The sequence below is a fragment of the Schistosoma haematobium genome, chromosome 1 (genome assembly GCF_000699445.3).
Source record: "Schistosoma haematobium chromosome 1, whole genome shotgun sequence".
Taxonomy (NCBI): Eukaryota; Metazoa; Platyhelminthes; class Trematoda; order Strigeidida; family Schistosomatidae; genus Schistosoma; species Schistosoma haematobium.
The window spans coordinates 88,372,489-88,389,642 of record NC_067196.1 but is presented as its reverse complement, the minus strand read 5'-3'; the positions used below and the strand labels follow the sequence as shown (position 1 = coordinate 88,389,642).

The 17,154-nt window shown below is 33.4% G+C and overlaps 2 protein-coding genes across 2 annotated transcripts in view; one reads left to right on the top strand and one right to left on the bottom strand.

Annotated features, from left to right (window-relative positions):
- The window catches only part of MS3_00002394 (uncharacterized protein), a 108,995-nt gene extending 106,107 nt beyond the window's left edge, over positions 1 to 2,888 (top strand). The window contains exon 37 of the mRNA XM_051209966.1: positions 1,541 to 2,888. Coding sequence (XP_051075449.1) covers positions 1,541 to 1,608 — 68 coding nt within the window. The 3' untranslated portion in view covers positions 1,609 to 2,888. The remainder of the gene's footprint in view (positions 1 to 1,540) is intronic.
- Positions 2,889 to 3,609: 721 nt separating this feature from the next.
- Positions 3,610 to 15,216, bottom strand: MS3_00002393 (uncharacterized protein; the record flags this gene model as incomplete). The annotated part of the gene is made up of 2 exons (XM_012939049.3): positions 3,610 to 4,350; positions 15,123 to 15,216. 2 exons carry the CDS (start codon positions 15,214 to 15,216, stop codon positions 4,133 to 4,135), a joined length of 312 nt encoding a protein of 103 aa, XP_012794503.2. The 3' UTR covers positions 3,610 to 4,132.
- Between the last annotated feature and the right edge of the window lie 1,938 nt (positions 15,217 to 17,154).

Here is a 17,154-nt window from a genome sequence, read left to right as displayed (position 1 = left end):
AAATTGAGCAGTTCGGACGAAGTTGTTAGTCATAGGAGATATGAAATGTGTGCAGGATGTGTGAAAGTAAATGATATAATTTTACAGTACAACATTATCGATTATATATACAACACAACAGATATAATTTTAACAAGCGTAGAGTCATCATTCATAAACAAAATGTAACCTTATGATAGTATAAACAGAAATGTCGAAATCGTGACATTAATACATTATTAATTGCGTTTCGACATGGTAGACTAAACCTTCACTATAGAAGGTACATGAAGCAGTCTAAGAACTAAAACGTTCAAGCCGTTTATTTGAATCATTTCATTAGAACAGTTTTTGTTGTCTGAGACTGTAATGGGTTGACAGATTGTAGAATAGGCTCAGTTTCTTGAGGAGAATTCAGTGTAATAATGTAGTACCGACGTACTTTATAGAACCCAAAAAGGCTACTGTCAAAAACCGAATGATTTTTTCAACTCTGACGGACAATGTTAAGCTGTCATATTCACTTGAAATCAAAAGATAGTTTAACTTTCCAGAGTAGGAGACAGTATTTTCTCAGAACGAAGACTGTGGTCTCAATGTTACTGAAAGATAAAGTTTATCTCTTACTTATTTCAGAGTTGAACTTTGTCATAAGTTCACTGCAGATTCAAAGACTCATCTCATGTACTTTTTCCTACCAATTTTATGATAGTTCACTTGCTTTGATAAGCTCATCGGAAATCACTTCAATGACTGGACTGATAATTTACTCAAGAAACTAGTCATCTTCGTATACTTATGTAACATATTTATTAAATTTTTCAGTAATTATAAATATCGGGCTGAAATATCAAGAAATAGCCAGTAAAGTTTTAATGCTTTTCTACATTTCTCGTCAATTATCTTAAACTTCAACTTTATAAGCAAAGATGGATAGTGGCTAGCAGTGGAATCCAGTTTGACACGAGTTTCGTCCTATTTGGGACTCGTCATCTGGATGCACCTGCATCTCACAGTTGATGTTCACTTCGAGACTCGAACCCAGTATCGTTCGCTTCAAATACCATCGAGTTATCCACTTAGCTACTGAGTCCTGATAGCGACCTGCTTGTGCAATGAGGTGAAGTTATATTCACTTGGTGTTGTTTTACATTTATATTCCCATTATTATTTAGGACTGCAGTTGATCAGTCTCTTTTTGACATACGTGCATCCTGTTCGAACTGCCTCGATATCACCTGAAGTTACAAGCTTTATAAGAAAAGATGGGTAGTGTTTAGCAGCGGAATCCAGGATGCGCGTTCCGTCCTAAATAACAATCGGAAGATACAAGTAAACAACACCAAATGAATTAAACTTCGACTGCTTTGATTCATTCATACATTAAATTCTACGACTCAATTATCACTTCATAATCAATACAGTAGAGTTGGTTTGAATCTGCGTTCGGTTATCTTTAATACTAAATATATTTGTGATCTCCCTGCTAGTTAATATTGAATCATTTAAAATTACATATTTCTAAAGTACTGTGTTTTTTTTCTATATTTCTTTAACAAAGCGAAAACTACCATCTTCAACAGGGCTACCACTACACGGACAAGTACTAATAAGAAGATAAACAAATGATCATCTGTAGATTGAATTCAAACTCACTAATCCATCCCTGTGAACAAACAATTTTTTTTGTTTTGCATTTTTTTTTAAAATTTTCATAAATGGATTACATAACATCTTTATTGCTTAATTATTATTCAGCATTCTGTTTTGTTTGTTGTTGTTTTTTTTTCTTCTAATTTTTGCATAAACAATTTTATCATAGTTCTTCATGTTTACCCCGGTTTGTTTATATCAATTATTCTAATCTAATAAGCTAAGATCATTGTGCTTTTTTTTTTAGAATTTTTAATTGATCACTAATCGTTTTGATGTTCCTTCTCATGATTTGATGTTTTGAAAGTTTTGAATGGTTAAAAATTCGTTACTATGCAACTTGCTAGCAAATTATGAACGGTTCAACAGTTTGAGAAAATTATTTTACTAGTGTTCACATTCGTTTCTTCTTTTTCTTTTATTTTAAAAAAAAAATGTTTTCCATATCATTCCATTAAGGTTTATTTTGTTAAATGCAGGTAAGTGAGATTTTCTCAGATCAATTAAATACTGTTGTGTTTATGACTAAATTAGTTTCTAAAGAATAACTAATTAATTTTTCCAATTTATTTTTGTTTTGTTAAATTTATCGCTTCAGAATAAAATTTGCTTTAGTGTTTATTGTTGTTTTCTTACAGAATTCGCTTTTCCAATAGTGTGAATTTCTCTTACCTTATAAACGTAGATAAGTTCTAATAGTTGAAAGCATGAGTCAATTAAAGCTATATCACCATGGAAAACTTGGAAGCAATTGATGACCACAGTGGTCTAATGGTTAAGCGCTCGCGCGGGAGACTGATAGGTCCTGGGCTCGAATCTCACCGGGGGCAGGATTGTGGATGCACAGTGTTGAGGTGTCCCATAATATGACGAAGTGGCCATCCAGTGCTTCCAAGTTTTCCATGGTGATCTAGCTTCACTTGACTCATGATTTCAACTATTGAAATCACTAAAGTCTCCACAAAACCCCTTCTGGTATATAAATTCTGTTTGTTTGTTTTTTGTTGCAGAAAACACCGATTAGAATCATCATTATTTTGTGTTAAATAATCCCTGTTAAACTTAAGCATAACTTATATGATATTGCCACTGACTGATCGCAACATTTTAGAACTAACAACAATCATATAGAGTTCATTTATTTTATTTATTTAAACACATAAACATTAGTACAAGGAGGTACCAAATAAATATCTGCTGCATAAATCATTCAGTTTTTGTGCTTAAACCGAAGCAGGTGGTTTTCTTAGAACGGCAACACCCGAAGCCTTCGGCATAAAGGTCTAATTCACAAGGCAGTGGAGCAACGTCAGGAGATTCAGTCTCATGGTAGTCCTTGAACAACGATTGGTTCATACGCCGTTCGTTCACTCAGAATTCTGGAGGCCATGTGCATCATTGGTTTGGAATCAGGGTTTTCCAAATCTCCTAGGTGGATCCTCCGTACTCACTACCAACCCGAGTAAAGCGCCAGACATTCGCTTTTCGTCCTCCCAATTTCATAAACAACAGTAATGCTACGAGAAGGCAGTGAATAGGACTTCCCTGGCAGTAGTTGTATGTGCGCGGCCATGTGAGAGCATTTCGAGAGGGAGAACCGACTCTCTCCACTCTCGGTCGTACCAGGGCATTTGGGGGCGATCATACACAAAGTATTGTCGAGTATATTTAACTAAATGAGGTTCTGTTTCGTAAACACAAAATAGGGTTCCTTGCAATGGTGTATTATATAGCTGGATTCACAGCTGAAAAACCGTACTAGATTGGTATGATTTACGATGTTACCTAATTTAACAATAACTATATTTTCGACTGAGATCATTAACCGATTGATGTTAGACCACCATTGAAAACGTGGTAGCACTGGACGACCGTTTCGATTCCTGTGAGCGGGATCGTGGATGCACACTGCTGTGGAGCCTCACAATAGGACGAAACGACCATCCAGTACTTCCAGGTTATCAATGGTCTGACATCAATCGATTCATGATCTCAATCAAAAACTTAGTAATCTCCACAACTCTATACTGATAACTATATTTTCAACAGAATGACAATAAATTTAGCTATAAACGATGACTATTTAATAAGTCAATTTAAAATAAGAACCAAATCACATTGAATTAGATAATGTTAGTAAAGAATATATTAAACTTTCAATGGTTACATTTCTTACACGTTTCTAAATTTTGAATGTTGAACGTTGCTATCCTAGAAAGCACTACCCGAAAAAACGGTATCACTGTAATGAAATGACTGATTTAATATTCTGGTTAAATTATATCAAATTGACTGTTTATGATTAAATATTGTAAGTGATAATGAATTGTAGTTGGATACAATTGAATTTTAGAATAGTTTATATCATCAAATCATTTTACTGAAGATTGATAAAGTAAAACAAAGTACTATGTATATAGAAATGTATTTTTTTATTATTATCCATAAATATGATATTTTGAAGAAATAAATCTAATCTGTAATCAACTGTGTTTTTTTTTCACTCCTCACCAAAGAAACTCATCAATTTGCATGAACCTTTTATACATGCACCTCGACAACAATCATTTGCATGAATACATGGACTATTAGCTTGTGCACATTGAACACATTTGCCAGTGGCAGAACTTTTACGATTACATACCCAATCTCTTCCACAGCATGGACGAAATACTGTACATACTGTTTCAGGTTCTGAACAAAATGATAAAATTCCACCTGTTAAATAAGAGAGAAAAAAGTGATTGTATATACAGGAAAAAAAAGTGCCATAAAATATCTTTTAACACATATGTAATAAAACTAAGCTACGATTTAAATTTTGGTTAATACCATTAATAGAAGAAATACATGGCAGAAACGTTTATGATTATATCATACATTAAAAAGTCAACTTGACTTTACTCCTAGTGTAGTGAACAAGAACACGAGTGGGGATCAACCGAATGTATTTGAGCACGAAATTACAAAATATTTCACCAAAATCTGAGAACCATATAGTATCTCGAACTTGACTGTTCCTTTTGAAAATCTCAATCCATTGTCTTAGTTTTCACTGTTTGTGCATTTTCATATCGACTGCTTTCCATTCCCGTTGTTTCCTTATCGATCTTCTACTGGAATACATTCTATTCCTGACTATCGCTATATTCTACTTATGTGGATATAAGTAGCTGACACCACACCAGTAGCGTTTAGGTTAAACACATTTTTGAATTCTTTCAAGATGAGATTTGAAATTTCCCTTTACTTTTAAGGCAATATTTTTTTTAAAATCAGTAGAACTTTTAAACCGTATGATTTATTATTGTAATTCATATTGGTGACACAATATTCATGGTAAACCAGTTGTTAGCGTGGGTGGAGACCTATGATGAGTAAGTTGACGATTTATCTGATTAGTGTCCGCCTACATGTTTACTGTCTGACTACCTATCAGTGCACATTAGTAATAAGTACTATGTATTCACTAAATATAACCTCTCAAGCAAGAACTTGTTCTATACAACTGTTTATTAATTATTAGCAGTCAGTAGAGCAGTAAGTGCATCAGGCTACAAGTTCAAAATTATTTAAGGAATCAGTGTGTTGTGAGAATTTCCAATCTAAGCTGCGATAAGATCACTTGACTTTGTAGGATAACTAATTTTACTATAGACCCTGGGTAGTTGCAATCTACCTAGTTAGGTTAACTGACTATATACCATACGTTATTGTATTAGGCAAGCCGAAGGAAATATGGAAGTTACATTTTTCAATGATTGTATAAAAGTCTGTAATACCTAAATCAATACTGGGATATGCTTCAGAACAACTATAACTATCCAAATCCCAAATTCCTATAATGTCACATAAAAAATAGTAAATATCCACAAAATCCTCTTCCAGGAATCCTAATAAATGGTTAAACTATATTTTAGGACTGCGGCTAACACTAGGATCTAATTACTGCGTTCTGTTCTGTTTAAGACTCTTTTGTCTCTCTCGTCTGCGTCTCAATGTCGACGTACAAAATGAGATCCAAACTCAGTACTCATTGCTTCAAAAAAGAACCCGTTATCCATTAACATACTGACTTAGTAGTAACTTGAAAGAACATGCTATGTTGAATCGTCTACTAAAGGGTCTCATATCCTAACAGAGATCAATTTAAGTCACTCGTCTATATTAATAAAAGAGTAGCTCAAAACATTTTACACCAAACAATACTATATTTGACTAAACAGTGGTCGATTGTGTTATGAACTAAAAGATGCCCAATTGGCAACACTATCAAAAAGCATTCACTTAAGGTACAAATTCATTGAAGCAGTTACGCTTATTTCTGTTCATAGTGAAAAGTGTCTTTCAAATATACTGTAGTTCCCTAGCATGTTTAACAATTAGATTGCATAATACTAATGTTCCTGTAGGGGGGGAATGGAAGACAGAACAAACTTCACTAGCATATTGCATGAAAATATTAAATACCATCTAATTTCTTTCTTATTTAGAAATGGCATTAACAAGTAAATTTGCGTTAATGTTTTCATTGAACGATTTTGCTAATATGACATTTTTCGAAAAATAAACAATAGATTTACATGTCCATGTTCATTTCTGTAATTTCACTTTATATCAATCCAAGAGTATACAGAACTGATATGTATGAACATGAATTCTATATGACAGTTGGTTTACGTTAAAATAAGCATATAAAAATTTTTTTGAAATGAACGAAACACAACTATAATATTTATTAAATGAGATTATAAATCAATCAATGATAGACCTGGAAGCACTGAACGGTCGTTCCGTTCCACTATGGGACTGCTCAACAGTGTCCGTCCACGATCCCGTAGGCAGGACTCGAACCCATGACCTTCGGTCTCGCGCGTGAATGCTTATCTTCTAGACCACTGAGCCGGTATCCAACGGTGTTATAGTACAAAGACGCCGTTTTATAGACTAGTTTTAGAGGTGTTCGGTGTTTAAAGGTAATCGACATAAAACCGTAGACATAAGTTTCGCGCTAGTTGGTACCCACTAACCACAGGACTAATACTCCACTGTGGATTCTAAGCACACTCAAATTCTGATAAATTGTCATTGAGTTACTTGGGATGAAAATGACCTCAAGTAGGCCCAAAATATCTGTTATTGATTAATTACTGAGTAATGACAATCTAAATTTTTTTAGTTATTTTCCCGATGTTGTACTTGTCGGTTTGCATAAAAACAATTCGAGAAAATATTTCGGATTGAAAAAAATACTTTCAACATGTTACAGATTCATTAGACGATGAATGATTAATGAGAATTTTTGTAAACTCTATACTGCATCTCTGTTCATAATAAACAATAAGTTTTATTTGTAGCTGCAAAAGACTCATACTACCTACGAGAAGCACACATACTTCGTTTCTGTCAATAATCGAAAAGATTCTTGTTGAGCTATATACACCATTTTACCGATTCATTTAAGCTTAATCTTTTGTGCTTGAATGTTATTTTCAGAATGAGTTTTGTGGAGATTTTAGGAAATTTCACAGGTTGAAATCATGAGTCAATTGAAGCTAGACCACCATGGAAAACCTGGAAGCATTGGACGGCCGTTTCGTGCTCGCGCGCGAAGCCAGTAGGTCCTGGGTTCGAATCCCGTGGGGGCGGGTTCGTGGGTGCGCACTGCTGAGGAGTTCCGTACTAGGACGAAACGACTGTCCAGTGCTTCCAGGTTTTCCATGGTGGTCTAGCTTCAATTGATTCATGTTATTTATCCTAGTTTAGTATTAAGACAGTTGATGAAGAGGAACCGCTAGTTTGACTTTAGAATCTTTAATTTCATCTTTAATTAATAACACGAATGAAATGTATCAGTTAAATGTTTTCTATACAAATGAAAATTAAAATTATTCACAAATTTTAACCCAATCAGTCAGCTTATGTTCCTATTTTTCAATGTTGATCATGTCAATATTTTGCGATTGTCATCATTGTCGAATGATCAGTTCAGATCACAAACAACTAACGTTATTTCATCAAACAGAACGAGGCACACTTACATCAGAGTTATTCAGGCAAAGGAAAATATAAATTTCAACAGTATCATAACTAGAACCTAAATTGTGCGACAAAAGAAAAACTTGTATGACCTAACCCAATTAGAAACCTTTAATCTTTTTATACAACAATGTATTTTTTTATGAAATATATTTAATATAAAAGAAACTTGTTGAAATACCTTTAGCTATGGATTATAGATTCTACTAAGCAGATACTACTGATTATAATGATAGGTCAGGTTTTTTTTCAAATTATTTAACGTTTCATCGACCTTAGCAGGGTTATGGTCGATTTTAGTAAACTATCAAATACTAATTATGTTTATTAAACATGGAATGGTGACCATAGTACCAACTACCAAGTTATTAGTGCTGATTAAAAAAATGTTTAAATGTTGTCAATATATTGTTTGTATTTTTTTTTTTTAGTTTCCACCCACTTAGACTAGTAGACAAAGTAAAGTCCAATTGATAGAATTTGATCTTTATTATATGACATTGATTGTTTATTCATATAAATATCAACAGGAAGTTGTTCACAGACCAAATAGGCATACAACAATGTATTTCTATGTAATACTTCACAACATGGATTTGAATCCCTCAATATATGAATACATCTTGTATAAGAATACCAGTTGAAACAAGTGAAACTAAAATATCTAGTTGTTTATTCCAATTTTTCTTAATCATGTAAGCATTCAAAGACTATAGGAACTTCATACAGAATCCTGATAAGATTAGAACATGATGAAATAAAATGCGCTTATAGAATTGTGTAAATTACATTTCAGTGGTTATAATGAATTCTTTTCTTATAACAGAGATAAAGCAGTATTAGGATACATTTCAGTGAAGTTTATTTAAAGGAAATAAACATTAACAGTATGGTTGTTGTGGAGAGTGTTGAGTTTTTGATTGAGATCATGAATTGATTGGTGTTAGACCACCATCATGTCAGATAGAGACAGGTATCTACTTCAGATAATCGAAGATGGTCGCGTAATTTCACGGATTATTTGAAGTTAAACATTAATACCGTTGGATATCACCTTTAGAGGTCAAGTGTTCGCGCGCGAGACCGACGGTCCTGAGTTCGAGTCTCGCGTGCGGGGTCGCGGATGCACACTGCTGAGCAGTCCTATACTAGGATGAAACGGCTGTTCAGTGCTTCCAGGTTTCTATTGGTGGTCTAACGCTGATCGATTCATGATTTCAAGCTAAATAAACATTAAGCTGTATAAATTAAATGCTCACTTCACCTGTTTATTGTATTTTCTATACCAAACATGTGAAATGTACTATCCTAAAATGAAGATAATGTTGAAGTTATATCACGTTCCTGAAGTATCTGATTACTTATACACTACTTTATAATGATAATATCTGCTCTTTACGAAATTCATGATAATTGTAGTGTGCTTTTAGACAATAATCCTGTACTCCGAAATGTCAATTTTGATGACAGATTTAACATTTATATTGTGCTTCAAATTAATAACATTTCAGCCAAAGCTTTCCAGATGAAAGTTTTTTGAATAATGTGGTCTTGTTTTTTAAATGTTACCTCTATTAGACTATATTTGCAGATTGGTGAACATTATATGATTGTTTTCAGAATAAATACAATAATGTGGTGTGTGCTACTGATGTCGACAGATATAAGTAGTATGTATCACCAATAGAAAGTAAAATGCTTGGCGGGAGAAGGTTGTGAAAATCGAGGGGAGGAGAACGAGGACAAAGAGTGATTGGTATGGAAACGAAGGAACAACAAAGTCTGAAACACTTGACGGATATTTCGTAAATGAAGTAGTACTGTATGATTCTCAGATTTTATCAAGTTATTCTGTAATGTTGTATTAAAACATTTAGTCATCTCCACCTGTGTTCTTGTTCATTGTAATACTACTACTACTATTGTTGTCATTATCAACCCAAAATATGAAAAACAAATGAATTACCAAACTTTTATCAGAAAAAGAACACTGAATAATATTGATCTGTGAACTATAAAACAATATTATCTTCATAAGCAAAGATGGATAGTGGCTAGCAGTTGAATCCAGTTTGACGCGCGTTTCGTCCTGTTTGGGACTCGTCAGCTGGGCGTACCTGCATCTCACAGTTGATGTTCACCTTGGGACTCGAACCTAGTACCATTCACTTCAAACGCCATCGCGTTATCCACTTAGCTACTGAGTCCTGATAGCCACTTGCTTGTGCAATGGGTTGAAGTTGAATTCACTTGGTATTGTTTTACTTGAATCTTTCCATTGATGTTTTAGGACTGAAATTGGTCAGTCTCAGGACTCAGTAGCTAAGTGGGTAACGCGATGGCGTTTGAAGCGAACGGTACTGAATTCGAGTCCCAGAGTGAACATCAACTCTGAGACGCAGCTACATCTAGCTGACGAGTCCCAAACAGGACGAAACTCGTGTCAAACTGGATTCCACTGCTAGCCACTATCAATCCTTGCTTATAATGCTTGTAAATTAAGACAATATTGAGGCATACGCACAGTATGCACATATGCCAATAAGAGACTGATCAATTTCAGTCCTAAAACATCAATGGGAAGATTCAAGTAAAACAATACCAAGTGAATTAATATTATCTTCGATGTACATCAAAATTTACACTAAAAAATAACGTCGAATTTCATAATGAACAATTGGCAGTATGAAAGTGATTTGTAGTTTATATAATGTGAAGTTCTCCAAGATGAATGATTTAATCATAAATTACAATAAATCAGTATTAAATAATTTAAAAATAATTATCTACTGGTGATGTTGTCTAGAAAAGTAATGAGAATTTCACGATAAAACTGTGTTGAGATGGTGAAGATTTGTAGCTTAGGTGTATGATTTCGATGAAGTTTTGTTGTCTGAGCTGGATGGTTTGGTCGTAGAGCTTTCAGATCGAAGTTTGTGCTGATTATATCGTTCAGAAGAACGATGAATGCTCCACAACCAAACCATCTAGCTCGGAGAATAAAACTCCATCATAAAACTGTGTTGATTAGAGTACACAATAACGCCTACAAGAAATAAGCATGAATTGTAATGAAGTGAACAACAATAGATAAGCTCATTAATAAAACTATCTACGTTACCATTTATTTAAAACTTTTATCAATAAAGATTACATTTCTCGATTCGGCTTAAATAGTCCGTTTGGAAATCAAAAAATAAAAATAAACGGTATGTGAAATATAGTTTTAAGAGTTTACTTTTGATTATAAGAATAAAAATAAAACCATCCAACGAATAAACTAAAGTATAAATTATTAATCTAACCAAATTGATTATGTCGATGTAGATTAGAATCGTGAAACTAATTGCCTGAAAACATGTGTCGGTATTTAGAAGTAAAACAGCTACAATGTAATCAATATCATGAGTTGATTTAATTTCGACGAGCAGTAAAAACCAGCAAAACCCAGATGACTGTTATATCTTTGTATGAGATTTTTCAACAGGATTTAACAGAGACGACAGAGAAGCGATTTGTAAATAAATTGAGAGATCTCCTAAAGAGAAATCTAATAGATAATCATACATACAATGAACTTAAACCTAAAGGATCACAATTACCGTACTTATACGGCCTACCCAAAACTCACAAGCCCAATATCCCGATTAGACCAATATTATCCATGGCCAATTCTCCTTTCCATAAACTCGCCCGCTGGCTGACAAAGTGCCTTGAACCAATACGAAAGAAACTAACACCTTACAGTCTAAAAGATAGTTTTGAATTTGTACAAAAACTTGACAACCTAAATGTTTCCGATAAATTTATGGTTTCATTTGACGTCTCATCGCTCTTCACAAACATCCCCTTGGAAGAAACGATAGAGATCATATGTGATTATCCCGAACTTCTACCCCCACCAATCCATGATTTTAAACAGCTTCTCTTCTTATGTACAAAAAACATACAATTTCAATTCAATAATGTCCTTTACCGCCAAATCGATGGAGTTGCCATGGGTAGCCCATTGGGCCCAATTCTTGCCGATATATTTATGGGAAACCTAGAACAAAAAAAGCTTAAGCACGTAATCGATGGTACTACATTGTATTGCAGATATATTGATGACACATTCCTCGTCTGCAACAATCACGATCACGCCATTAAGCTACTCGATCTATTTAATAAAGCACACGAGGACATAGAGTTTACTATGGAACAAGAAGCTGAAGACAAATTCCATTTCCTTGATGTTGGGATCCGACGAACATCTGATGGTAAATTACATAGACATATTCATCATAAAAATACCTGGAGTGGTCTTTATCTCAATTACCACAGTTTCTGCCCAATGAGTTACAAAAAGGGTACTGTACGAACCCTTTTTGACCGCGCTCAAAAAATCTGTTCAAAAGAATACCTTGATGATGAAATTAATCTGATTACTAATGTTCTACGCGATAATGAATACCCATTTAAATTTATCCAGAAATATGCAAAAAGCAATCCTCATACAAAATACGATGGAGTAGAAAGAAAAACCTGCTTTTTACACTTACGTTTCAAAGGTGATGAAATCGCTGGAATAATCAATCACAGAATAAACTCTGCATTGAAAGTCACCTACCCAGCAGCAAAACTTATGACAGTATGGCAAACGAACTGCTCACTTCAACAAACCAAAATCGACAAGCCCTCTTTTCTTAGTAGCTCCAACTGCATCTACCAATTTACATGTACGTGCCAAAGCACATACATTGGAAGAACTGAGAGAAGAGTGCATGTCCGCATTTCTGAGCATGTTCCAAAAAACTTGAGGCTGCGTGGGACCAGGGCTTTCAACAGTGCAATAGCTCGACATCTACTTGATACCGGGCACACCATCAACATTCCTCATGCTTTCAAAGTTATCAATAGACAAAGAAGTACGACCACCCTCCGTTTTGCTGAAGCTATTATGATCAAAAAACTTAAACCTGACTTATGCATTCAAAAAGAGACTTTAATTAACTTATCACTACCCTGGTAACCCTTTATTATTATTTTATTTTTATTTATTTATTTTAAAATATTTATATTCCTCCCCTATTACATAATTCTTAAACCACATTATTATTTACGCATTTCCACCACCTGTTCCTCCTAAATTATCTTAACTTTTCAAATTCTATTTAATTATTATTACGTAACCTATCTTATGATTATTCAATTCCACTATTACACCACCCAACCCGAATTAATTCCTTTTGACCTCTGACCTGTTCTAGCATATATATATATATATATATATATATATATATATACATAGTTATTATTGTAACCCAGTTATTTACACTCATCTATGTCATTTGTTTTCACTCTATCTCAATGTAAAAATTCTATCACATTTTTTGGTTTGTAAGCAGTTGACGAGAAACCTCGAAATAATATGAATTCATACTATTCTGCACCAATATTTGTTCTTGCTTTATTTAAATTCATAAAGGGAACCAATTGCATGAAATTTTTCAACAGTGCCCATCTGTGACACCCACAGAGGGCAGAGAAGGATAGTTAGTCAATATCATGGATTAGTTGAAGTTTAGCATATAAATCACTTGAATTAGGCCCCAAGTTCTAAAGGTCGAAAGCTCTCTGCAAGACCTGAATGTCTCAGACTCGATCTCCAGTGGGTTTTGTGGTTGGGCACTTCAGGAGGGTCCCATATTAGGACGAAAAAGTTGTTCAATACTTTCTGATCTTCAATGAGGCTAACTTAGACTGGTTTCTGATACCAATAACATTCAATAATGCCCACAAACGTTTCCAGTTATAATTACAGCGTTAATTGTTTAAGAAATCATGGAGCAAGGGAATTATTCATTATTTTTTCAACCAGTTAGAAGGATTTAATCGTAAGTTTAAAAGCTACTATCAAAATTTATCACTTTGATCTACTTATACAGAAGAAATGAGTCGTAGAAATCTTTTTCTACCATCGTAACAATAGTTCTCATCAAATGATGTTAATTGTTACTTAAGGTTAACCTTTTTAAACATTTATTGATATTCATTCACTAGACTGATTTCGTCCTAATTATGTTGATTGGTTGTAAAGTCGCTTATTTTCATTATGAGTACTATGAATTGTGTCCCAGTTTACATACCTAAGTTTCTATTTACAAATACTCATCATTCGTAACTATTATGTTTAATATACTGAGTTGTGACTTTACCGCTTTCTTACGATTTACTGTACAGTTTTAAATATCTATTCCATTTTCATCACTTTTGTAATTTACATTATTAACTCAGTGTAACTAGGCCGATTCACAAAGGGAATTACGGAATTTCTGGTGTGAGACTGTAACCAGTAAAGTGTGAGGTGATTCCCTACTAATAGAATTAGATGATAGTTGTAAAACATCTCAAACTAATTGAAGTCAGAAATGCATTTCAACTCACTGATCTGGAATTTAAAGTTTCACTTCAAGATCTTAAGGTCCTAAGTTTGATCCCTAGTGGGGTTGAGAAGGTGTACACCTAAGAATTTCAATACCAAGATGAAACAACTGTCTAATTCTTATTTCTGAACGGCGGCCTGCTTGAGCATCTAGGCTACCTGTTCCTGCCATCTAGATATTTCAACAAGTCATCTATTTTTGTTTGTTTTAATATATCATTATGTTTATTAATCGCATAACCTATTCTGCTACGTTTCTGAAAAGTGTACAATCTTTCGTTGTCAAAGTTACAAAAAACTCAATAAGAGACAATGTGGTCGCTGGCAATATACAGCGAGAAGAATGTACATCATTCAGATGTTCATTTATTGAACTGCTAACATCTAACTGGCGATCACTCAATATTTATCGCCAGGACCGACCAAGAAGAAAGAAACGGAAACTTGTTGAAATACTTTGTGCTGAGAATTCTAATATTGTACCAAAAATATAATATTGAATAAAGCTAATAATCATAATAATAATAATGATACAGTTAATCCCTGTCACTTCAGACGGCTTACAGTCAGCTCGTGAGGAACTTAATAATAATGATAGATATATTTTATTCTATGTATCATATTATCCTTGTAATTGTCCAAAGTACAAAAAATATCAAATATAAGATATTACGACAAAACTATAATTTATGAATGAACCAATCAGATTTAGGTTAACAGATCTTGGATTTTGGCGCGAAATTCATTCATTCATTTAGTTAAATAGAGTTTTGGGCATTATACCTGATGGCAATTCGTGTTGGAAAGTCATGAATCTAATTCCTAACCCTAACCATCAACTATAAATCATAATCTTTATTCTTCAAACTGCTTTATAACCGCCATTTAGCCTCAGGGAAGTAGGTAGACACTCTAAAAGTTACTTTAGCGTTGCTCAAATGTCATCCATAAATTATAATCTCATCTATATTACTATTACAAATAAGTAGTATTATTATAAATCAACAAAATTATTATTTAAACTTACCATATATTGGAATTACAATTATATTGATTAAAATAACGAATAATAAACCTCTATAAATCCATTTCAATAACATTGAACAATGACTCTCAACCATTTCGTACACTGTTATTATTATTATTATTATATTGTTATGATTACTATTGTGGATGTTGTTATCGTTGTTTTATATTAAAGTAATAAACAACACAATACTTGTTCTCCTTTATTTATTTATTTGTTTGTTTATTGTGGTGTGCTGTGCTGTGCTGTACTGTGTTGTGCTGTGCTGTACTGTGTTGTGTTGTATTCTGTTTTCTATAATTGTGTATTATTTTCAATGTTGTTTAAATTTGCAACCAATATAAATATGTATTAAGCCAATTACCATTAATTAATTAATGAATTAATTAATTAATTACAAATTCTTATCATTAATTTAATTGTTTATTTATTAAGAATCAATTAGAAAATGAATATACAAATCAACGTTATCATGATAGATACCATTGTGTTTTTTTTTCCAAAAGCAAAAAATTAAAAAATTTAAGCAGCCCGCCAAAATTCAAATACTTTTATTGATGTATATGTTTGTTTTAAATTGACCAAAGAAGAATAATTTGAATTTTTTTTTAAATGTTTCAATTCATTAAGTTATATTAGTTATATGTTAATTGAAATTTTCTACAATAGTAGATTGAATAGAAACTAAATTTGTATTGGTTAATGATATATATAACTAGAGTTTATATGTCTGTATATTTTTCACTGTGTTTAGTATTCGGAACTTTGAAGCATTGAACAATTATAATTAGTGTTAACATGTGGTTTGGATTGATCCTTTTGATTATGACTAGTATTATGTTTGTTTAGTTTTATAATATGAAATGAATCTTACCAATGAAGTTGTAATAAGTGTATTCATATGAGTTATTCAATATTGTGTATATGATATATGGATGTTAGATGGTCAAATATGATTAGGATAAAATCATAGATTTAGGTATCATGATAGTTAAAAAAGATTAATTTGTAATCTTAAATCAAATGATAATTTTTTGTTGGATTTGAAGGGGCATCACTCAACCTCATGTGAATAGTATTTTCAGTAGATATTGTCATTTCATTCCATTTGTGTTTGTTTGATCATCGTTGTCTCTGAAGGATTGCTGATATCCAGTGACAACACCATGTCAGTAATGCAGAGGTTCGGCATCGTGTGTTCGGGTACAGAGACGATAATGCAATCGATGTCGCCATCTTGAAACACCGACTTCGGTGGCTTGGACATGTTCTACGAATGTCGTCCCAGAGAATTCCTCGTCCTGCATTATTTGCCGACTCTGGGACTGGTTGGAAAAAGCGGAGAGGTGGTCATTGTATGACATGGTATCGTGGTAAGAAAGAAGGCACAGGACTGACTTCTGTTGGTCCTTCACGACTCCCTGGTTGGGGTCCTAGGGATGGTGCAACACAGTGGCTAGAGACGTTATCAGATATGGCTCAGAATAGAAGCCAGTGGTGGTCCTGTTGTAACCTTCTTTTACCTTATTCACAAAAAGTGGTAGTAACTTCCTTAACTGAAAGAATTCTTCTGGTTGTACCTTTCTGTTTCTCCATTATTATTATTAATTATTATTTTTATACGCACCTTACATTCTTTTTCTCTTCCCATTCTGATTGTTTCGTGTGGCGCATATATATCTGGTGCCCCCTTGTACCAATATTTGTGTTCAAAAAAATAAATAAAATAAATAAACTCAACCTCGCAGTACTAGATTATACCGTTGAGATATTTGGTTTGCATACAACTCCCTATTCAATCAGTCAGTCAGTAACAACGTAGAACTTCATACGTACGTACATCAGTTCGAGTTGCCACACCACATTTGCACAGAGATGCAGTGGTCGATTCAAATCCCGTAGTGCTAGATGTAGTAAAATTATAAGCGGTAATCAAAAAAAATAGGGTTTGAGGATGATATTCATGGAGTATAATCCAGTGAAATAAATTTGGAAAGAGAAAAAAGAAAGGGATATGAAGAATTCAGAAGAT